Raw genomic sequence first — 25,472 nt, forward strand, 5'->3', positions numbered from 1 at the left:
GTTTTGTTCTCTTCCCCTTCTGCTCACAACTAGTCTATGGCCAAGCCCTGTCAGTTTTACTTAGAAAGTACTCCTAAAATTCACCCACCTCTTCCCATCCCCGTGCACTCTATCCTACTCTGAGCTACTTGGTCTCTTAATCAGACTTCCTACTTTCATCTTGCGTCTGTGATCCATCTCTACATATCAAACCAGGACAAGAATCCTAAAACATACACAGAGGCTTCAAAAAGTTTATGAAAAAGTTCCACTATCTTTCCATTCAAAGTTTCCATGAATTTTTTGAAAAAATATCACTTTACAGCTTAGATTTTTCAGTACCTCTCCATTGATCTTAAAATAAAGGCCCAAGTCATGAAAACACTTTTCAGTGTGCTGCAGATCCTCCCTTGCCTTGGTCTCCCGAGAGTCCACCTACACAGACTGGCTTTCCCCTCTTTGATAGTGTTGGGTTCTTGCCTACCTTCAGGCTTTTGCTTCTGCTGTCCGTCTTTGAATAAGGTCCCCGGGGGGCTCAAGCAGTTTGCAGCTGGCTACTAACTGAAAAGTTGGAGGTTTGAACCTCTCAATGGCAACACAGAAGAAGGACCTGGTCCCTTAATGATGACAATAAAGAGACTCTAACTACCAGAGGTTCCGCGGGAGAAAGATGAGGCATTCTGCTCCTGTTATGACTTACAGCCTCGGAAACCCTGAGCAGGGTTCACTATGAGTCAGAACCGACTCCACGGTACTTAACAACAACAACAACAATGGAGCACAATTGTACTGTGATACACAGAATCAACTCAATTGTTCTTTATTGTCATCCAGTAGGTTCAGACTCATAGGTACCCTTAGAGGGTTTCTGAGGCTTTTAAAATCTTTGCAGGAGCAGAAATCCTCATCTTTCTCTTATATCAACTCAATAATGTTAAGAAATACTCTTCCCACCAAAATCCTTCTCGCTCAGATCTTAACAAACGTATTATTTTCTTGGGGATTTTTTCCCCTGACCACAACTATCCTTGTCCTTTCGAAAATTAATAGTCAAAACTCTGTGTGTTGATTTGATTAACATCAGACCCGCCCTTCTGGACTTCAAGCGTCATGGAGGCAGAGCCAGTCACTGTGCCGTTTGCTGGAGTGGACTCAGTCCAGGGCAGTGCAAACACAGCACACTCAGCTCTTAATCAAAAGGTTGCAGGTTCGGATTCACCCAGAGTCTCCTCAAAAGAAAGGTCTGACAGTTTGACTTTTAGAAAACTATAAATCAAACAATCCCTTTTTGCAGATGGCATGATCCTACACATAGAAAACCTTGAAGAAGTCACAAGAAAGTTATTAGAACTATTAAATACATTCAACCAAGTGATAGGGTATAAGATCAACATTCAACAACCAGACAGGGATCTGTACAACAGCAATGGTCAAGAGGAAAAGGAAAGGAAGGAGATATTACCATTTACAATAGCATTTACAATGCAAAAGAATAAAGTCCCTTCGAATAAGTTAACCAGGAAAGTGAAAGACTTGTTCACAGAAAACTATAAGACATTACTAAAAGAAAATTTAAAAAGACTTAAATAAAGGAAGGACATTTTTGATTATGGATTGCAAGGTTTACTACAGTTAAGACACCAATACTACACAAAGTGATCCATAAATCCACCATGATCTCCATCAAAATTTCAACAGCCTTCTTTGTACAAATGGAAAAGCCATGCCTCAACTTTAGACAGAAGGGTAAAGGACCCCAAACAGCTGAAGCAACCTTGGAGAGAAGAAAGGGGAGGATTCACACGTTCTGGTTGCAAAATGTGCTCCAAAGGCACAGTGCTTAACATAGACGGGTGCACTCAACTACAACCCCAAAGATGAGCAGTTCGAATCCACTGGTCACTCTATGGGCTAAAGATGTGGCAGTCTGCTTCAGTAACGATTTACAGGCTTGGAAACCCTTTGGGTCAGTCCTACTAGGTCTGATAGGGTCAGAATCTACGTGATGATAATGGTTTTCGGTTTTTTGCTTGTTTGTTTGGATATTGATATGATAATACACACACAGAATAATGGGACAGAATTGAGAGTCCAGAAATAAGTCCATACATCTACAGTCAACTGATTTTCAAAGCAGATGCCAAGCCCACTCACTGGTGAATAAAGAATCATTTCAAGTAAATGCTGCTGGGAAAATTCAATCTCCACAAACACACAAAAGGAATTTGGATCCATGCCTCATACCACACACACAAAAACCAATTCAAAATGAATCAAGGACCAAAATGTGAAAATTAAAACTATAACATGCTTAGACAAAAATATTGAAACACAGCTGTGGGATCTAGTTTGTAAGGACAGACAAACCTTCAGATACGACCACAAAAGCAGAGCAACAAAAAACTAAACAAAGAAATGGGACGTCAAACAAATAAAATCATTTCTTCATCAAAGGACTGTATCAATAAAGTAAAAAGGCGGCTATGGATTAGAAGAAAAATTTCCATATATCTGATAAGAGTCAAAAATCAAAATGATATAAAATATCTAGAACTTAACAACAAAAAGACAAACAATCCAGTAAAAGAATGGAAAGTAGGCAGAGAAACTGACATTTCATCAAAGATATTCAAAGAGCCAACCGCACATTAAAAAATGCTCAGTGTCATTAACCACTGTTGATGTCTTTAAGTACCTTTGAGTTGCTTCAGCCTCATACTAACCCTGCATAGCAAGGGTGGGAAACCTGTTTTTTCTGCCAAAATTTATAACATCCTTTACAAAATTATCAACTTAAAAATTAACCTGCTATATTTGATCAAGGAGCTCTGGGAGTGTAGTGGTTATGAATCGGGCTGCGAGACTTAAGGTCAGCAGTTCGAAACTACCAGCTGTTCTGCAGGAGAAAGACGAGGCTTTCTGCTCCTGTAAAGATTTACAGGTTCGGAAACCTGGGTTTCCGAAAACAGGGGTGCTATGGGTCAGAATTGACTCAACAGCACTTAACAACAACATATTTGGTCAAACATTTAACTAACTCAGCCCTAATGTGATAGCTGGAACTGCAGTTGCCTTGGCAGGGCCAGACCATATGATTTCACAGGCCTTATAAGACTCGACGGCAACTTAACAACAACAACAACAACATAAGACCTCCAGGTAGATGGAATGGCAAAGTGGCGGTATCAATGGACTCAAGCATGGCAACAATTGTGAGGCTGGCCCAGAACTGGGCAGTGTTTCATTCTGTTGTGCATAAGGTTGCTATGAGTTGGTACCGACTCGATGGCACCTGACAACAATAACAACATATGACCCGGGACAGTCCTGGTGTGGCACTGTGGGGTAAAGCACTGGATTGCAAGGTCAGTGGTTCAAATTAACCAGCAGCTCCTCAGAAACCCTGTATAGGGGTGCTATGAGTCTAAACTGACTAGACAGCACTTAACAATATAGTCCGGGGGGGTCAGTCATTCCCCACCCCAATGTGTACAGTTTCTGAGGTGCAACTGGGGGATTTGAACTGCTGACCTTGTGGTTACCAGTCCAGTGTTTATCCTACAGCACCACACAAAGACACACACACCCCCATTAGCTACTGTTGTTGTTGTTAAGTGCCATTGAGTCAGTTCAGATTCATAGCGACCTTGCATAGGGTTTCCTAGGGCACCACACCAGGAGTCCTTAGTACATATGTTGTTGTTGAGTGCCGTTGAGCCAGTTCTGACCCATAACAACCCTGTACAGGGTTTCTGAGGAGCAACTGGTGAGTCTGAAATCCAACCTTATAGTTCAGAGCTACTTTGCAGTCCAGCACGTTAACCCACGGTGCTACACTAGTATATATAAGGGGGCTTTAAAAAGGTCATGGAGTTATAGGAGAATGGAATTTTCCCAGGCACTTTCTGAAGTACCCTTGTGCATAGAAAGGATTATTACTCAGTTATCAAGAAAAATGATGTCCTGAAACCTGTCACACATGGATAAACCTTGAAGATATTAGGCTGAGTGGAACAAGCCAGTTGCAAAAAGACAAATACTATATGACTCACTTATAGGAAAGAAATGAATTCATAGAAACCAAAGATTATTAAGAGCTATGGGGTATGGGAGGGAGGCAGAAAGAGGAATTTTTCCTGAAGAAGCATTGATTAACTTTATTATATTAACGGTGGTAAAAAAAAAAAAATAGCAGTTAACAGTGAGGGTTCTACTGTGAACTGTATCAGGTGGAACCAATCAGCCACTCTCTGAGAGAAAGATGAGATTTTCTCAAGATTTCCAGCCTCGGAAACCCTACACAGGGTCATTATGACTCAGAAGCAGCTCAATGGCACTTAACAACACCACCACCACCAGCAAAGCAGTCCTAGCGACATGACATGAATGGAATCAGTGTCACTGAATTCTACTTGTACAAAGTGTTCATGTGGCAAAGGCTTTGTTGTATATATTTCCACTGCAATAAAATGGCTAATTAAATTTAATAACCTGGTCAAAAAGATAAATCCTCTGGTGCAGAGTTCTACCCAGATACACTTGGAGTCACCTTTAGTCAGCACTGATCTATGACAGCTCGTTTTGGGGTTTTTTTTAGCTCCAAAATGAGCTGGAGGGGCGGGGATGTGACTCACCGCACTCATGAGGGAATCCAGGACGCTGACAGCAAACGCCGTCCCACATGCAAACGGCTGTGTGAGGTACAGTTCTGTGTCGGGGTCATCGTCATCGTCTTGGTCCAAAAACTGAACGTTAGTATCATTCACTAGAAAAAGCGTAAATTAAGAGTTAGCTCCAAAGAGAGACCAGACTACTGGTTTAGAAACATTAGGGTCATTGAAAAAGAAATCAAAACATGGGAGAAGCAAAAATGGGTCTTGGGGTTAGGTCAGTGGGACTCAATGGACGGCTCCTATGTGATTCTTTAATCAGCTTCTGGGCCTGGCGAGCAATGAATTGACACAGGCTCAGTCCATGGCAGATTGCAGAGACCAGCAGAGAGTGCAGTGGTCAGCCCTCTGAGACAGTTTCGGAATCATGACCGAAAACCACCTGGAGCATTGTTTGGTAGCCAAGCCCTTTGAGAGATGAACATATTTCAATAATGAGTAGCCATGCTGGGACAGAAGGGTTAGACACAAAGAACAACTTATTCAGAGGCAAGAACAATGATTGGGACCACACAAAGACAAAAAGCAAGGAACTACACCCTCAGGCATGACCCTGGGGATGGATCTTGTAGAGTCTGGGATCAACAAGGCTCAGCTTAATACAAAGGAAGCCCCAGGTGAGATGGGACCCTGGCTGTCTTTGGCTGTTTGTTCACAAAGATTTCTTCTTCCTTGAGTTTCAAGAGGACATCCTATTCTTGCTTTTCCCTTCTACAAGGCTCAGTCTTTCTTGGGTTTCTTCTCAAGAAATTGTAGCATCTGATGCTATATTTTATTTCCATGGGAGGATTTCTCAAGGACTCCTCCGGCAACACATACAGGCTGATTGGTTGTGTCATGGAGATGTCTTCAACTTATTAAAAATTAAATGACAAATTAATTTACATCCCCATCTTGGCTTCAGACATGATCAGTTGTGCAGAGCACGTAATTGTAGTGATGGAGCAGGGGGAGAGCTGAGCACTGTCGTCTCTGCCATCATTGTTGTGCTTTGAAGAAGGGAATGGTGGATGGATGCGGCATTCTTTCTTGATTCCTATCTAAACGCGTTAGCAGTTAATTCTCATTCCTGGAATCACTGTTTTTATTATTATTATTTTCTGAAAGAAACTTTTTGGGTAACTTAAAAAAACAACAACAACAACAACTAACACTTTTGTGTGTTTACTGTATGAGGGAAAATAAACGCTCATAAGAAAAAGGACTAGGCATGGGATTATTCTGAAGCGACACTATCTTGTTTTCCAAGAGAAAGATTCAAATGAGGAAAGTTTTTGCTCTGTGCTTCCAAAGTTAATCACATGTGGATTCTCACTGTCTCTGAAGCACTTGGACTACAGGCTACTGAATGGAGCCTACTATGAGTGGTGCAAATGTTTAAAGTGCTTGCTCCTAACCTAACAGTTGGTTCATCTACCCAGAGGCACCTTGGAGGAAAGGTCTGGCAATTTACTGCTGGAAAAGAAGCCACTGAAAACTATAGAGCACTCGCCTTTAACACACATGGGATCACCATGAGTCACATGGAATTAGTCTTGCTGTCATCCGGTAACTGGGTGGGAGGGCATAGTCTAGAACTGAGCTTTGAATCCAGGCTCTGGAGCCAATTACTGTGGGCAAAGCATTTATTCACTCTACACCTTCCTTTTCTACCTATAAGTGTGGGGGAATGACCACAGTTCTCTCATGAGGTTAACAGGAGGCTTATATGAGATAGTGCCTGATAACCTTGGCTCAGCATCTGGATCACACTATACTCTTGATAAATGCTAGCTGATACCACTGTCCTCTGATGGTAAATGTTCCAGCCACCCACTACCTGGTGAAAATCTTCAGCGTCCCTCTGCCCTTCTCAAGAAGTCTTGCTCAGGGATGCACTCAGAATCAAGGGGTAGCTTTTCCTTCCCTTCCTCCATTTATCCAATCTTGTCATCCTTCCTTCTGCAGAGTCTTCTGGCTGTACCTTCAAGACAGATTTGTTCGTTCTTCTGGCAGTCCATGGTATATTCAATATTCTTCCCCAACACCATAATTGAAATGTATCAATTCTGCTCCAGGCTTCCTTATTCATTGTGGATCCAAGTACAATGAAGTCCTTTACAACTTCAATAGCTTCTCCATTTATAAGGAACTCTGGTAGCATAGTGAGTTGTGAGTTGAGCTGCTAACTGCAAGGTCTTAATTTCAAATATACCAGCTGCTCCAAGGAAGATGATGAGGCTTTCGGCTCTTATAAAGATTTTTAGCTTTGGAAACCCTATACAGGCTATCTCCAACTCCAAGGCACATAATCACCCACCATCATGATGTGGCCTATTGGTCCCATTGGTAATCTTTTTGTTTTCTTTATGTTGAGGTGTAATCCATAGTGAAGGCTATAGTCTTGGATCTTCATCAGTAAGTGCTGCAACTGCTCTCTGCTTAGAAGAAACCAGTTTGTGATATGTGCATGTCACAGGTTGTTAATGAGGCTTTCCTCCAATCCTCATGTCACATTCTTCTTCATATGGTCCAGCTTCTCAGAGTATTTGAACAAGGATGCTGAAAGGATACAGCCATAATGCACACCTTGACTAATTTTAAACTACTCAGCATCCCCTTGTTTTGTTCGAATGAGTATCTATTGGTCTATGTACAGGTTACTCATGAACACAATGAAGTGGTCTGGAATTCCCATTCTTTGCAATGCTATCCATAACTTGTTATGGTCAGCATGTCCAAATGACTTTGTACAGTCAATGAAACATTAGTGGTTGCTAAACGAGGTATGACCACTAGAAAACTAGGGCTGAAAGCAGAAGGAAAGTTGGTATTAAAATATAGGGAGGGTTCTCTGAGCACACAGAAGTCATCTGATGAGGGGCAATGTTCAGGGAGAGTCAGATACATAGGATCTCTTTAATTCAATTATTTAGGAGATTCAAGATGAATTAAATACTTGAATCATTGCATTACATTCAATGCAATATGTGTTGTTGTTAGGTGCCATTGAGCTGGTACCAACTCAAAGCAACCCTCTGCACAACAGAACAAAACACTGTCTAATCCTGGGCCAAGATCACAATCATTGCTATGTTTGAGTCCACTGATGCTGCAACTTTGCCAATCCATCTTGTTGGGGGGTCTTCCTCTTTTTCTCCAACCCTCCACTTTACCAAACATGATATCCTTCTCCAGGGACTGGTCCCTCCTGAGAACATGTCCAAAGTATGAGAGACAAAGTCAAGCCATCCTGGCCTCCAAGGAGCACTCTGGCTGCACTTCTTTCAACACAGATCTGTTGGTTCTTTTGGCAGTCCACGGTGTTTGCAATATTCTCCACCAACAACATAACTCAACTGCATCAATTCTTCTATGGTCTTCTTTATTCACTGCCCAACTTTCACATACATATGAGGTTAGTGAAAATACCATGGCTTGCATCAGGTGCACCTAAGTCCTCAAGCTGACATCTTTGCTCTTAAACACATTAAAGAGGTCTTGTGTAGCAGATTTGCCTAATACAATAAATCGTATGACTTCTTAATTGCTGCTTCCTTGAGTGTTGATGGTTGATCCAAGCAAAATGAAGTCCTTGACAAGTTCAATCTTCTCTCCATTTATATGGATGGTATTTATTGGTCCAGGGTATGCTAGGCTTTTTAAAAATTCTTCTACTAATCACAAATCAAGATATCTTAGTTGGCAGCATATAAATCCCAAGTAGAAGTGGGAAAAAATCCTGACAGGGATGCCTTCAAAGTGCTGCTGTAGGTTGCTGCCATGGAGACGTTGGGATGAATTTCCAATCAGAGGTCAGTACCACAGGAGATTCCTTTGTCTCTTACAGCCCTAAGGTTCTCAAAAGATGATCTCAGAAGCCTAGGCTTTTAGCCAACTGTTCTAAACATAAAAAATACCCCTCTCCTACTGTTGGAGAGAGAAAATAGAGTGCTACTCCTTGACCTAAGTGAATTTTGCCCTGATAAATAGCTATACCGACAATAATGCAGTGTTGAGTGGTGGACAATTTATTCCTTCCTTTCTAGACACCTCACAGCAAGATTACTTTGTTAAAAGCCTGCTCTCTTATTTTGAAATATATTTGGGGGCCAAGAAGATGGCGTGTGGGTTTCATTTTTGAGTCATTTGGAGGCAGGTCTCCTCCCCACCTCTCTAGACACGCCCCCACTGAGCCGCACGTTTTTAGACTATCAATCCCCAGTTCTAAGACCTGCTGCTGATGGACACCTTTCACGGAGTCATTAGCTAAGTCATGGGAATTGTGAAAGGGTCTGACAAATGCAGTCATCACCCGAGGTCTTTCTCTTCCTGATGAGTCCACTTGGAGTCCCCCAGGGAGGGCTCAAGGCTGGAGGGTAGGGGCTGGAGTGCTGCTAACCCCATCCTCTGAACCCATCCTGAAACCTGGCTTTAGCAAGAAAAGGCCCCATAGGAGCTGGCTGCTTTTACAGCTTCACAACCAGAGCTTCTGAAACAGAGTCTAATAGGGGAAAAAAAGGCAAATAAGGAAAATAAACAGCTGGAGGGAAGGCATGGTCTTGGCTTTCTTATCTTAAAATTTTTATAGTTCTCCTTTGACTTCCTCTGAGGGCTGTGAAGATGTGTCAGTCAAACTGACAGTGTGTTGGAAGAGGATAGAAGGGGAGGAGGCAGGAGAGCAGGGGGATATGGGGGTGGGGGTGGGAGGAGGAAGGCCCAGGCCAAAGACAATGAATTTGAGCAAAGATGCTTTGGAACCAACTGCCAGGTCAGATGGGTGTGATCAAAGGTTTACTGATGCTGTGTGGGGAAAAAAATCATTAAGAAAGGCCAGAACAAGACAGTCGATTCCAACCAGAGCCACAAATAAAACACATTCAAAGCAGTGCCATGAGGGTAGCCTTTCTGTTGCAGCCAGTGAACTAAAGAAACAAGCTGATGAGAGTTGGGAACACCAACAACAGAACAAAAGGAGATACTGATGTGAAGGAAAACAGTGCTTCTTACCCAGTTCGGTTATCATTAGAATGTGCGTCCCACTGTTTTTTTCCTGATTGACTGATACCAAAGGCAACTTGCCTGGTTTAGCTAATTGGACACAGAATTTAAGGATTGGGGAAAGGGAGTGGAGGAAAGTACAGAAAAAGAAAAAGAGTGAGGGAAAAACAGAAGAAACATTCTAAGCAAAGGGACGGACGCAGGACCATTGCTTTTGAGGGGAGAAAAAGAGTCACTCTGCAGACTTGCAAATTACAAAGTTTACTGGGGAATGTCATGGAGACATTAAAAGTTGGATATCATTGACCAATGATCATGGTCCTCAAAGCCTCATCAGTTTTTTGGACCAGAGTTGGCATTTTCTGCAAATGAACTCTGGCTAGAAAGAAAGCAGTTCAGCCAGCATAGACTAAATACAGAGTTATTACACATCACAGTTTTTACACATTAATTCACTGCTTCTTCCCAGTTCTTGAAACAGGTTTGGCTTACACCTGAGCCTGTAAGCTTACACTTTTGTGAAGGCTTCAGATCATAGGAGCTGCCTAAATAAAGTGATCAAAAGACCTGCCTCCAATGTAAATCACCAGAAAGAATCCATGAACTAGGTAGGCCTTTCTCCTCCTCGTCCCTCTTCCCTAACCCATGCCTCAATCTTAAACCCATTATGGTATGCTCTACTGGAAACACAGACCAACATGAAGGAAACTATCTATTCATTTCAGAGGAAAGATAGATCAGTTTCCCCTTTGAAATCTGCCATGATTCTACCTGCACCCTTTCCCATCATCTTCCCAAACAAACCCGACTAGAGCCTCACAGTCCGAACAGGCTAGGAAATAGCGTGACCTCCACATATCTAGAATGGTTTAGAAGACAGGAGAAAAACTCTGCCCACCCCCCACCCCCCAAGCCCACTTTCACCCCTACCTAGTTCAGTGATGATGGGGATGTTGACCCCAGTTGTGATGGATGGTTGGCGCAACATCCCATGCACTGGGCTGTTATCTGGGGAGGATCTGTCCATTCCTGGAGGTGTGAATCCTAGTGAGAAGGAAGAAAACAGAATGAAAGACATGAAAATTATGGAAATAATCAGTACAGTGCATATATATAACCCACTTCCCAGATACACTCTAACAAAGTAGAAGACTATTATAAAAAATTCAGGTTCATCTGATAGTTCCTTAAAAGTCCACTCTCTTAACACAATTACTTGTCATGCTCACAGATTTTGGCTCCATCATTCTACACACATACCTCACAGGAGAATTGTACCTCTGTGCCTCCTTGAAATTAGATAGCCTCATGTGATGTATGAAATGCTCTGGCCCATGAAAACTGAACAGAAGCAATGGGTTGGGTACCACTTCTGGTTCGAGTATTCAATGCATGTATTTGGCTCACCACTTCTTTTTTCCCAGGCAAGAAAACAAGGGAAACATATTTCTATGAGGATGAAGTCTGGCAGCAGCCGTGCACAGCTGATCAGACCCACCAGTGGGGAAAAATACATTCCTATGGCTTGAAACCACTGAAATTTGGGAGATATTTGTTATCACAGCATAACCTATCCTATCCTGTTTTCCTTGTTTATCATCTTGGGTTTTTCTGACATATTTTTGGCCGGCGGATGTGAGAAGAAACTTGCTGGGAGTGGTAGGTTGGGAAATGTTTCTTTGCTCTTAAAAAGACACACAGGAAGAGATTTGTTAATCGTTTGTTGTTGATATTGTTCTTAGGTGCCTTTGAGTTAGTTGTGACTCATTGTGACTCTATGCATGACAGAACAAAGCACTGCCTCGTCCATCCTCACAACTCTTATGTTTGAACTCATTAGTGCTACCACTGTGTCAGTCCATCCCATTGGGGGCCTTCCTCTTTTTCACTGACCCTCCACTTTACCAAGTATGATGTCCTCCTCCAGGGACCAATCCTTCCTGACTACATGCCCAAAGAATGAGAGCTGAAGTCTTGCCATCCTCAAGTCTAAGGAACATTCTGGTTGCACATCTGACAAGACAGAGTCATTGGTACTTCCGGCAGTCCATGGTACTTTCATTATTCTTCTCCAACACCACAATTTAAATGCATCCATTCTTCTATATTCTTCCTTACTCACTGTCCAACTTTCAAATCCATATGAGGCGATTAAAAATTCAGTGGCTTTTCAAACAGTCAGGTTAGGCTATGATGTGGTGGCAACAAAAGTTGCTCAAATCTCTGGCTTAAAGCCACATGGGTATCTTTTTTTCATTTCTTGACTGCTGCTTCCAGGAATGTTGACTGTGAATCAGAGAAAAATGAAGTCTTTGGCAAATTCAATCTTTTCTCTATTTATTATGATGTTCTATATGCGCCCATTTATGAGGATTTTTGTTTTCTTTACATTGAGGTGCAATCCATACTGCAGTCGTTGATCTTCATCAGTAAGTATTTTAAGTCCTCTTCACTTCCAGCAAGTAAAGTTGTGAATGAGTCTTTCCAATTCTGATGCTATATTCTTCTTCATATAATCCAGCTTTTTGGATTATATGTTCAACATAAAGATTGAATAGCTATGATGAAAGAATATCACCATGCCACAAACCTTTCTTGATTTTAAACCATTCCATATATCCCCTGGTTCTGTTCAAACAACTGTCTTAAAACCAGAAGTCTGTGTACAAGTTCTTCATGAACACAATTAAGTGTTCTGGAATAATCATTCTTTTCAATGTTATCTGTAGTTTGCTATGATTCACACAGTTGAATGTCTTTGCATAGTCAATAAAGCACAAGTAAACAACTTTCTGTTATTCTCTGCTTTCAGCCAAGATCTACTTAATGTCAACAATAACATCCGTCATTCCTCATTCTCTTCTGAAGCTAGCTTGGATTTATGGCATCTCCCAGTTGATGGACTGCTGCAACAGTGTTTGAATGATCTTCAGCAAAATTTTACTTGCATGTCATATTAATGGTATTGTTCAATGGTTTCCATAGTCTGTTGGGTCACCTTTTTTTGGAATGGACATAAATATGAATCTTTTCCAGTAAGTTGTCCTGTGTATTCCAGCGTGGCATCACTTTGTTGTCACATTTCAATGTGTATTCCACCAATTACTGGAGCATTAAAAAAAAAATGTTTTATTGAGAATTATCTGATAGTTTACATGGGAGAACATTAGCTTTGCATTCATCCTATCGTATATAATTTCATTGTCATGGTTACAATCCCCTCCATTCATCATCAGCCAGTCAAACGGTATATCCTGCAAAGCCTTCCCCTGGTCATCAGCACACAGCCCCTCTCCTTCTCTGGGTCTAGAGACCCTAGCCACTGCATCTCTCCACGTCATCATCTCTGTCTCCATCTCTAGCATCACTGTTTCTCTGGGTAGGGTCCCACACTCTGCTCTTCTCCCTTGATGGTTCCAGGGAACCTCAGCTCCAGGACTGCAAAGTCAATCACTCCCCTTCTTTTGCTACAAAACTTCTACCTTTACATTTCCAACCCTCACAGTCAGTCCTGATAGCAATTATTCACTATTGTATCACAAGAGACCTATCAACATCTCCTCTCATGAGCCCCACCTAGACAGATTGGATACTACTCAGTGGAGACTCTACCTTCCTTTGCGTCCTCTGGATCTAGGCCCCCTCTTGAAAGCTTGTAAGCCAGTCACTTCTTGCCTTTGTAGCCCCCCATTTTGGGTAGCCAATGTCCAAGTTGCCCATCCCTGTCTACCTTGTGTATCGAGGGGGCGGGAATAATCCTCACTGTAAAGATCTGCTCCCTCTTTTGAGATACTGGGGCATTGTTTTTTGCCAATGCCTTCATTTCAGCTTGAATTTCTTCCTTCAATACCACTGGTTCTTGATCATATGCTACCTCTTGAAATGGCTGAGTATCAACCTGTGTTACCTTCCATCTTCTTTGATGCTTCCTGCAGCATTTAGTATTTTGCTCTAGGATCCTTCAATATTTCAACTAGAGGCTTGATTGTTGTTTTTTCCAGTTGTTTCAACTTGAGAAATGCTGAGCGTGGTCTTCCCTTTTGGTTTTCTAACTCCAGGTCTTTGCACATTTCATTATAATACGTTATTTTGTCTTCTTTAGTTGCCCTTTGAAAATAGTCCGTTCAGTTCATTTACTTCCTTATTCCACCCCTTTGCTTTAGTGTCTCTATGCTCAAAAGCAAGTTTAAGTCCTTTCTCTCTTTCATTTGGCTATTTTCTTTCTTGTCTTTTCAATGACCTTTTCTTTTCTTTGTGGATGATGTTCTCAATGCCATTCTATAACTCTTCTGGTTTTGGGTCATTAATGTCTAATGCATCAAATCTGTTCTTGAGACAGTCTAGTCTATAAATCCAGGTCAAATATATTCAAAGTCATATGTTGGCTCTTGTAAATTTGTTTTAATTTTCTTCAGACTGACGTTGCATATGAGCACCAGGCTGTTCCATACTCTGCCTTGTTCGGCTGATGATACTGATAACTATCTTCATAGTCTTCCCCAAAAAGTGGTCAATTTCATTCCTGTGTATCCCAATCTGGTGAGTTCTATAAGTATTGTCCCCTTTTATGTTGTTGTAAAATAGGCATTTACAATGAATAGGTAGTTGGTCTTACAAAATCCTATCATGTGCTCTCCAGCATCATTTGTATCACACCAAGGCCATATTTTCCAACTCCTGATCTTTCTTCTGTTTCCAACTTTTGCATTCCAATCACCAACAATTATCAATGCATCTTGACTGAATGTTTGATCAATTTCAGATCAAAGAAGTTGGTAGAATTCTTCAATTCCATCCTCCCTGACTTTAGTGGTTTGTACATAAATATGAGTAACAGTGGTATAAAGTGGTCTTTCTTGAAAGCATATGGCTATTTCCTATCACAGACAGCATTGTACTTCAAGATCGACCTGGAAATGCTCTTTTTCACGATGAATGTGATGCCATTCCTCTTCAATTTGTCATTCCTGGCATACTAAACCAGATGATTGATTGTCCAATTTGAAAAAGCCAATACCAATCCATTTCAGTTCACTAATGCAAGGATATGATCTTTATGTGTTCAATTTCTTTTTTGATGACTTCCAGATTTCCTAGATTCATACTTCATAAATTCTATATTCCAGTTATTAAAGGATGTTTGCAGTTGTTTCTTCTCATTTTGAGTTGTGCCCCAACAAATGTTGGTCCTAAAAGCTTTGCTCCATCCACATCAAGGTCAGTTCTGCTTTGAGGAGGCAGCCCTTCCACAGTCAAATTCTGAGTGTCTTCCTACTTGAGAGGATCATGTTCTGGAACTACATTTCAGATGTTCCACTGGTACTCATAAGGTTTTCAAAGGATAACCATTCAGAAGTGGTCCATCTCTCCCTTTTCCTAGTCTGTTTTAGTTTGGAAGCTCTACAGAAACCTGTCCCCCATGGGTGGCCCTGCTGGGATTTAAAATGCCAAATACATAACTTCTAGTATCACAGCAACACACAAACCACCACAGTACAATACACTGACAGACAAATGGGGTATCTAGTAGTAGATCCCCTGAATACTCTGAGTTCCACACAGACTTCAGACTATATGTGTAGACATAGGAAAATTGGGAAGTAGCATGCTTGGTTTCTGATTTTAGCAATCTAGGCTTGTTTGGGTCTCAGAAACAAATCCTAACTACATATCTGGATGACCTTGACCCAATCACAATTTCCAAGTTGAGTGAGGGTTTAGAATCATCCCCATGAGGCTGTCTAATGACCTCTTTAAAGATGTGCACTGAGACACAGAATGTCTTAAAATATACTGAACTATACCAATTATATCGAAAATTTGTTTACCTCTTACATTCATTTCGTATAAGTTAGTTTCACCAAGTGCAGCATATGGCAAATGGTACCATTAGCTCAAGGCTGGCTGCAAGACTTCATGTGCTCCCTCTACCTCTGAGAATTCAGGAAGGCAGATGTCCACATTCAATTTAGCTTCTCTTCTTTACCCTCCGCATAGTGCTCCATGGGTTTATCAATGAATTAGGGACTTAAAAGGTACAAAATCACCTGCTAAGTTACTTAGGACAAAACTCCAAGTAGATAATGTGACTAGAGTCCAGATTCACAATGCTCCAGTAATGTGACAAGATTGGGTTGAATCTGGCATTTTGACTATCTGTGAAACCTTAGCTAGCAAGAATAAAACGGCAGGCGCTTAATAAGTGCCTATTGTTTGGGCGGTGTGTAATGTATACAATGCCAAAAAGACCTGGAAAGATTTTCTTATACTTTGCTCTCCTGTGTATAAATTTCCTACCACTGAATGTCATACTTCAAGAAAAAAAAATGGCTTTATTTAATAATCTTACCCTGATTACAGTTAATTTTATTTTTTATTTAATACACCATGGACACGTTAAGTCATTCTGAATGCTAGTGTGGCATCCATCTTTCTCAATTTTCAAATGTGTCTTTTTCCAGCCAACCACCTAACCAAGAACATGCATTTTAAATGCTAGATGTTTTCCTCTCCTCGAACGGTGAAGGGGGAAACTAAATGGTTCTCATCAGAAGTTTCATTCAAAGTCATGAAGCACTGCAAGTGACAGTTGTGCAGTTCAGTGGATGTGACGTTCAACTTGACAAGTAAACACCTTAAAACGGTAATGCTATATGCATAATACATGGCCTGTATTTTGACATTCATCAGCAAATGCTGACTTGAGAAAATACAGTTAGTACGTCAAGGAATAGCGCCCATAAAGCAGGGAGAAATGCAGGTCACAGGGTATTAGGAAAACGGTATTTCATTACAGAACCTACAACAAGTCTTTTATTTTATCTTATTTAAAGATTCCATTTGCAGCTGTGAAAAGACTCCATTCCTTTGCGTGAAACCTTCATTTAGAAATGACATGCTTGCCTCAGAGTTCTCTTTCATTTAGCTCTCATATTCCATACTCCCCTTCAGTCACCTAGCCTGCTTCTATTAGCATCTGTAACTGACAAACTATGTTAAGTTTCCAAAGACATCTCTCCATGGAAGGTCCCTCTCTCCCTGTGTCATGAAAGGGTGCTCCTGTTGGCTAGAAAACCTCAGTAATGATAAACCTCTATTTATTTCACTACTTTCTAGTCTCACATTTTTTCAAAGCAAAATGGCAAAAACTAAACAAATAGATTTCGTACCTTTCCCTCACATACAACTGTTGAGGATTAATGGATTTTATTAACATTGTATTTTCCTTACAGATCCTATTTATGGGAAAACTGTGTCTAAAATAACAGGGCTGACCCAGATTCCCTAAATGACCTTAGAGAGAACAGAAAAACTTCCATTTTATGAGATGGGGCAATCTGGCCTTTGATGCCATTTGATGGTGTCTACCCCCATTCATCACAGCAGCAGTGGATTAAGGGGCAGCTCTAAATTCTGTCCTGGTCTCTGATGGTCTTGTCTCCCTCTCTCCCCCGAAGTATCTAATCCTGCAGCAATGGCTACAACTCTGGTTGAACTTTAACTTTCTTTACACAAAACAACATTCCAGTTTTGCTTGTGAAAGCCACTGGCACATAGAATATACTCCAGGGAGTGTAATCTCTAACTAGAGAATATTGAAACTGGGAAACACTCCTTCCATTAGTTGAACTAACACTTGGAGTATTCATTTTAGAAATAAACACTTATATTGCCAGAAAAGATGACAAAGAATGTTAGTGTTAGAGAAACAGAATGAGAGTTTCATAATTAGAAAAATATTCAAGTTTAATAAATCATCTACAGCCTAAGTTCTCAGCACGATGGTCCCCTGCTACTTTAGATGTGTCCCTGTTCTCTCTGGAAGTAATAGAGCGAATTCTCAGTGGTAGAAGTCTCAGTTTTCCTGCACAATGCCCTGGTGATACACCTGTTCAGCTACCACCTACCATTGCCATGATGCTGTACAGATTTCAGCAGGGTTTCCAAAGGTGAGCTAGGGAAAAAAGGCTGCCCATCTACTAATGAAAATCAGCCAAAGAAACTTCTATGGATCCCAATGATCTGATCCATAACCAATGGCACAGGACTAGGCATCATTGTTCCACTGAGTAGGAATGGGATCACTATGAATCAGTCACTAGCAGCCATCAACAACGTTTTCTATCCTGAGCGTAGACATGGAAGTCAAGTTTGTGCTGACAGTAACTTTCAAGGACTACCTCATCTTCTTAAACTGAAGGAGTCTTCCCATTCCAGTTCTCAGTGACCGATTTGACTGGATTTATGTTATGTTTTATTCATGTGACATTAAGCAACACCAAGAAGTCGTACTACATTTTCTGTCTGGGAAATTGAAGGCAGATTCAATTTTTATTCCTTTGAGTTTCCCAGTTTGTCTACAAAATGCCTAGTACGTAGAGAAGAAATAGAATGGTATGGTTGTGAGTCTGGGTTTGAAGATTGAGACTGAACTCAAATCATTGCGCATCTGCCTCTTAGCACAAAACTATGAGCCCCATGCACAATTTCTCCAAGCCTCTGTTTCCTCATCTATAAAAGAGTACAGGAAATCTCTCAATTACAATTACAACCGCATTCTGCTCTGATGAGTCTGCTGTAAGTGTGTTTTGACATACCTCATTTGTTTTGTTTTGTTTTTTTTTTTAAATTTTTTTCATTATCTTTGCTCTTTATTATCATTATCTTTATAAATCCTATCTTTATTTGTCTTTGGTGGATTGGGAACATTGCATATAAACTTAACGATATAGCATAGCATTGTATGTGGAGTCCTGGTGCGGCGCTGTGGGTTAATTGCACTGGAATGCTGAACTGCAAGGTCAGCAGTTCAAGCTCACCAACTGCTCCATAGAAACCCTACACAGGGTCGCTATGAGTCAAAACTGACTCAGAGGCACTTAAAAACAACATAGGATTGTATGGAACTTGAAAAAGTTCATGGAAAATGAAATTAAAAGATAATTCCCCACAGAGTTTTTGATGCCCCTTCATATTACTGATGACCAGATGTACAAAAAATGCACACACAAAAAACCTGATGGTCGTAGTGTGGTTTGTTATAATTGAGGAAATACCTGTACCTGCTACTTAGAACACTTTTAAGGTTACAATGAAATTAATCGAAAACACTTAGCATAATTAGTAAAGATGGTGGCTACTGATGGCCTATGTTACTAGGTATGCACTAAAAGTCTGTGGGTTGGTAGAGCATCCGTCACCATCCTGTTTCCTACAGGTAAAGAACTGAGGTAGCTTCAGGTAGATATTATTATTTAAGAAATTCTACTTAGAGAACACCATAATAAATTAATAAGACAGCATTGAGCGTTGTAGATATATCTTGGCAGAAATAATCATTGCAGTCAGTGATAAGAACACAGCCCAAAATATCTATAAGAGGATTCCAGATATGCAGATGGCTAGAATTTTCTTTAGCTACATTGAAAAACTGGTGGCCAGAATGTACCTAAAAAAGGTTCCTTTGCTTATTACAGCAACTTCAGAGTCTCTTTGGTTTTCTAGACTTCTCCAATTCTCTTACTTATTTTGGAGCACAAACTTTCCCTATCTTTTTGTATCTCAGGCTCCTAAAATGGTTCCCTCTACTTCCTAGATTCTTTCCCAGCATTAGGTTCTTGAGCTGTGTTGGATGCAGCTAAGCAAAATCAGCAGTGGCCCATAGGCTCTTCATGCTACTGAGATTCCCAAGGGCTGGCAACACTGGTTCTCTGCCAATGAGATTAATAAATGGTCAACTGAATGTTTACTAAATGTTGAGACAAGGACATTTCAGTTAGGCTGGCTTCAAACTAAAGATTCTAATGAGGGAACTTGGCTTATTCCTGAAAGGTCAGCGGTTCGAAACTACCAGCTGCACCGCGGGAGAAAGATGAGGCTTTCTACTCCCGTAAAGATTCACACCCTCGGAAACCCTATGCAGGGTCGCTATGGGTCGGAACCGACTCGATGGCACATAACAACAACAACAACAACAAGGAGCAGAGACCCAGGAATAGCAAAGAGATCATCTAGGTTTCACTTTTTAGAGAACTGTTTTGGTTACCCCTACTTCATCCATGCATGGTGGTTGGTGGTTATATGCTGTGGAGTTGGTTCTGACTCAAAGTGACCCTGTATAGAGTTCCCAGGAGCTCTGGTAGCATAGTGGCTACGAATCGGGCTGCGAACCTTAAGGTCAGCGGTTCGAAACTACCAGCCACTCCGTGGGAGAAAGATGAGGCTTTCTACTCCAGTAAAGATTTACACCCTCGGAAACCCTGAACAGGGTCGCTATGGGTCGGAACTGACTCGACGGCACTTAACAACATAGAGTTCCCAAGGTTGTAAATCTGTATGGAAGCAGAAAGCCTCATCTTTCTCCTGTGGAACAGATGGTAGTTATGAACTGCTGACCTTAGGTTAGCAGGCAGACTTATAACCACTACACTACAAGAGCTCTTTGCATGCATGTGTGCATGGTTGCAAATGAATGAAGGCTATAACTTGGACAGAAACTGTCAGAGGAGATGTTTATAAGAGAATTTCCATGTAACATGAATATGATTGTATTAGAAAATAAGAAAGAAGAAATGCCATTTCCTTATGGAACTTAAAGCAAAGGCAAGTATGTTCTAGACAAAGACTGATTGAGACTTGAGAAAGAAGAAAAAGCCCCACAAGGGAAAACTATAATAAGGGCTAATGCTTCTTATGCACTTACACATTACCATTACCCACTGTAGTTAGCAGTCTAGTGCTTGTCCTACAGCACCACACCAGGATTCCTGTGAGCTTAGGGACTGCTGCTACTTCCATGTTATGGAGGAGACAAATAAAGCTCTGCGCAGTCAACAGCATCAGTAAGTTGCTCAAGCATGCACAGCAGGCAAGTCGGAGCTACAGTTGGCCCGTCTGATTTCGGAATAACCTTGCAGCAGGCTGCCTCCCCTACATGGGCCATGGTCTCTCCTTCTCATGCCCTAACCCTCGCAAGTGAGTCCCTGGCCTGAGCCATTCTTACTCTTGGATCGTGTTCACTTTTAAACTCTAGCAGATAACAACTGGGCCCCACTGTACTTATGTTTAACTTGCTTTGGTATGGCAGCAGGCACAACTACGTATATATAATAAATGCTCTATTGCAGTGCTTTTCCATGGGGGAAACACAGAGTACTTTCTAAATCTTCCCTAGTTAGGTCCCCAAGCCTTTCCGGAGAGAGAGGAAAATGAAAATGCTTATCAATCACATCCCAAAGAAGAGATGGGGAATGAATGAAGCAAGTGTCTCTGCCTTCCCCTAACAGATTCAACAGAAAGGAATTGGTTTAAATGGTGGGCCAAATTATCTTTTATTGTGTGCATATAAATGATGGTTAGAAATCCATATGCTGCGTTGAACTCCAGAAATAAATTAGACTGAGTCATCTAGATTTGCTGAGACAGGTATTCAATATGAAGTTGTACAAGGGAAAGACCGCAGTTAAAAAAATGATCTATAAAGACATGTTAAAATCAAGAGAAACATCTCATATTACATCATCTAGGAGATGAATTAAATTTCCTGTTAATACCAAGAGAACAAAATCCCAAAGCCAAATGTCAGATGAACAGGAGATCAATAAAGATATCTGGATAAGTAAATACAACAATGCTATTCAGCACATGACTGGCAACTGCCGCGACATAAATTATCCAAGTTTCCCATTGCTGCTTATGGGAAAATTATGCAGATTAGAACCTGATTAGGCTTATATCATGAGACTCAATTTGGACTTTTAATCTATTAGGCTCCAATAAATGAGGCATCTGAATAGGTCCCCTGAGCAACTATAGTAATAGCCACAGCAGTCATTTCTGTAGTATGCGTTCCAACACATTCTTCAGTGGCGGAAGTAAAGAAACTCTCACGTCGGCTAGAAGCACAACTGCTTTTTCTAACTTGCTGGGGGGAAATCCAGGAGCACAGGGTTGAGTTGGGACATAGATTTTTGGAGAAGACTGCCAGAGAAATCTAGTCAAGGGACAAACCCTCAGTTTAACCTTGTAATATTTTCTTCACCGTGATTTTTAGTGGCTTCCCACAAATTTGGAGCTCTGGAAGCAGGGAGGCCAGGCAGCCGACCAGTGTTGGCTCAATAAAAAAATGATTATTCAGCCAGGTGGCAGTTTCTCCTGACACTGCCCTGAAACTACTCACCAGACCCCTTTCCACTTAGGTGGCTGGAGGTCCCTCCGTGTGTGGAGGTTGGTGTTGGGGAGGAGGAGAGGGGGCAACACCCTATTAATGTGGCTGGGTAGTTATCTGATTTCTGCCAAATAATTCCAGCATTAGGGAGAGAAACTAGAGTTGGTAACAGTCTCCTGCCCAGAGAGCTTCCTGACAGACTTTTCTATAAAACCTAAACCACATCATGATGCCACTTTTGTCTCTTTATCCATCACTCTTCAGTTAAGGAGGCAAAAGCTCTGGAAATCTTCTAGCTAATTCTTCCATTTTAGCACTGAAGAAGCTGAGATCCAGACTTACTGTGTTGGAGTGAGTTAGTCACAGGGTCAGTACAACTGATACTTGTTGGTGTCTGATCCCCCTCAAGCTCTTCTCTATGTGAGGAACCTATTCCACAGTGTTTGGGTGGGCGGAGGAGGCATAATCTGATCCCAACCCTTGACCACAGGCATGACATGTGACACCAGACAGTCTGATGTCAATTTCTACCACTTTGATTCCTAGATGAGCCAGTTCATGATCTTAGAAGGAACTCTTTTCTAAAATTGCTACAAGGATGTAAGCATAGAGCTGTTGTGGGTAGTGGCTTTTGAGTTGGTCCCCAACTCACAACAGAACCAACTGTCTCACCCCATCCTCCTGATCAGTGGCAGGACAGATTGTTATGCTTCACACGGTTTTCATTGGCTCCTATTCAGAAGTGAATTACCAGGCCTTTATCCCTAGTCTGTCTTTATATGGACGCTCCACTGAAACTTGTTTAGCGGAACACAAGCCTCCACTGGCAGACAGGTGGTGGTTATACGTGAGGTGAGGTCAGAATTCCTACTGGTAACCATTTAGCTCATCATGAGGTGAGAGAAATGGAAAATGAATGTAAGAAGTGGACAAAATGAGAAAGGGTTATGGTATCATTCAATTACCAGGAATCAGAGGCACCCTCTCAGTATGCGAGTCATTACATACCCTATTAATTTAGCCTTTGTGAGTTGGATTTCTTTCCCGTACAACTAAGACATCCCAAGTAATATGTTGTTGTTGTTGTTGTTAAGTGCCATCGAGTCGGGTCCGACCCATAGCGACCCTGTACAGGGTTTCCGAGGGTGTAAATCCTTACGGGAGTAGAAAGCCTCATCTTTCTCCCGCGGAGCGGCTGGTAGTTTCGAACCGCTGACCTTAAGGTTCGCAGCCCGATTCGTAACCACTACGCTACCAGAGCTAGTAATATAGGAACTAAGAAAAATCTGTTCTTTCCTTGGTGAAATTCAGGCTTGTGATACTCTGATTTTCTATTAGACACATGTCTGACTGTATCTTCGTTCAAGGTTCCCTGTTTACTTCCACTGTCTGGGGACAAAACCTGTTTTAGTAGGTAATGTGTACACTGAAAAGTTCTTTTATATCTGTTGTTGTTGAGAAGATGCCCAGGACAACATATACCCACACAACAATTTCCAGGTGAACAATTCAGTGGTGTTCAAGTGTGCAACCATTCTTACCCACCTTTTCCAAGTTGTTTCTCCACCATTAACCTATCCTCACTGCTCCCTAAATTCCCCATCTAACATCTCAAGTTTCTGTTGTAATTTGATCTCATATATATAGCTCTTAAGAAAAGCACAATGCCCCAAGTAGATATTCCTTACGACTTAAGGCTAAACTTTTGTTTCACTTTAAGATGACTTCAGAGGATATTTTTGGTTTAAGGTTTAAAGGTTCCTTCAAGACAATAGTTTCAGGATTCATTCAGCCTCCCTCCAGGGTCCCAGAATGCCTGGATTTCATGAGAGTTGAATTTCTGTTCTATATTTCCCACCTTTTATTTAGGATTCTTCTATAGAATTTTTAATCAAAATGTTCAGTAACCGTCACCAGGCACCATCCAATTCTCACGGTCTCCTGATAAAGGAGGCAGTTGTTCATGGAGGTAATTAGGCAAACATCCCATTGCTCCTCCTCTACCTGACTCTCCTTCATCCTGTGGCCCCATGTGGATACAGAATGATGGCTGTGCCTTGGACAATGGCTTGTAAGCTTTTAAGACACCAGCCAGTACGCAAGAAACTCAGAGGTAGAACAGAACCGTTTAACATGTTATTAGACCAATTAACTGGACTGTCCCATGAAACCATGACCTTAAACCACCCACATCTAGGAACCAAACCCCATGACGTGTTTGATTTTATAAAGTCAGCCTCATCAGCTACTGTTTGTACAGCTACTGGTTTTTCAAAGACTGCATTTGATGCAGGCCTTGTGGAGATGACTCTAACCCCCTGCATTAAGTGTCTCATCTTTGTTAGGATTTGTATTTGGGACCTGAACCAAACCAAACAACAGCTCTCTCTTGTCATTTGTCTTAACTTCTTAAGATATCATCAGCACTTAGACGGTTCATACATATGAAACTAATCTATCTGCAGGTGGTGTTTTCCCAGTCAGTCTTTTTCCACAAACAGCCTAGTGTCTGTTTCTCAGGGGATTTGATTCATGTAGATGTTTTGTTAAAAACCCTTTAAACAACACAACAGGAAAGAAGGAAAACGTGTCGTTACAACTCAACTGAAACGAGAGATTGAGGGAGAAAGCTGGTATCCATCTTTCCAAGAGCTCACGGTGTCATAGTGACTTGTCTACAACTTCTCCATTGCTTTATAGAACTACTGAAATCAGTTACTGACACTGTGATTCACTCTCATGGTGACGCCATGTGTGTCACAGTAGAACTGTGCTCCACAGGGTTTTCAATGGTGGATTTATTTGGACGTAGATCACCAGGTCTTTCTTCAGCGACATCTCTAGGTGGTCTCCTACCATCATCCTTTCGTTAGCAGATAAACATGAATTTCTTTTTACACCTTCCTAATTTATCTTATAAAGTCCTGGTGTGGTGCTTTAGGATAAAGCATTGAACCACAAGGTCAGTTTGAACCCAAAGGTCAGTGGTTCAAACTCACCAGCTGCTCCTTGGAATCCCTACATAGGGTAACTATGACTTGGAACCGACTTGAAGGCACTTAATAATAAAAAACAACAACAATCCATCTTCAGGACTCCTGGTATGGTGCTACAGGATCAACACTAGACTGTGAACCGTAAGGTAGGCAGTTCAAACACACCAGCTGCTCCTCGCAAACCCTATACAAAGTTGCTGTTAGCCAGAATCAACTTGAAAGCACTTAACAACAGAAACAATTCATCTTATGGGGTTCTGGGTGCACCATGGCTCTAGGGGATAAGTACTGGAATGCAAACACAAGGCCAGCACTTTGAGCCTACCAGCTGATCGCCAAGAAAAAGATGAGTCTTTCTGCTCCCGCCAAAATGTACAGCCTCAGAAACCCTATACAGGTTCAATATGAGTCAGAGCCAATGGTACAACACTTAATAATAAAAATGCTTTATATAAGGAACTCCGGTAGTACAGGTCAGCAGTTCAAATCCACCAGCAGCTCAGGGGAGAAAACCACACAGGGTCTCTATGAGTCAGGAACAACCAGATGTCACACAACCACCACCAATTCATCTTATAACTTAAAAATAAGACATACCAACTTAGTGACACAAATGGCAAATTATACATACTCTTTGGCTCTTTCAAGTTCATTCATAAAAATAAGTATTATGTTGTTGTT

At 41.4% G+C, this 25,472-nt stretch overlaps 1 protein-coding gene across 31 annotated transcripts in view; it reads right to left on the reverse strand.

Moving 5' to 3' along the window:
* KCNMA1 (potassium large conductance calcium-activated channel, subfamily M, alpha member 1) overlaps positions 1 to 25,472 on the reverse strand; it is a 1,077,241-nt gene that overhangs the window by 63,681 nt on the left and 988,088 nt on the right. For 24 of the 31 annotated variants that reach the window (XM_006837432.1, XM_006837421.1, XM_006837418.1 and 21 more), the window contains 2 exons: positions 10,560 to 10,673; positions 4,614 to 4,744 (listed from right to left, as the gene is read on the reverse strand). In XM_006837432.1, the coding sequence (XP_006837495.1) occupies positions 4,614 to 4,744; positions 10,560 to 10,673 (245 nt within the window). Of the gene's footprint in view, positions 1 to 4,613; positions 4,745 to 9,638; positions 9,720 to 10,559; positions 10,674 to 25,472 lie in introns of all 31 variants that reach the window. The other 7 variants (XM_006835937.1, XM_006835935.1, XM_006835934.1 and 4 more) reach the window with 1 other exon arrangement.

The sequence above is a fragment of the Chrysochloris asiatica genome, unplaced genomic scaffold (genome assembly GCF_000296735.1).
Source record: "Chrysochloris asiatica unplaced genomic scaffold, ChrAsi1.0 scaffold00020, whole genome shotgun sequence".
Classification (NCBI taxonomy): Eukaryota; Metazoa; Chordata; class Mammalia; order Afrosoricida; family Chrysochloridae; genus Chrysochloris; species Chrysochloris asiatica.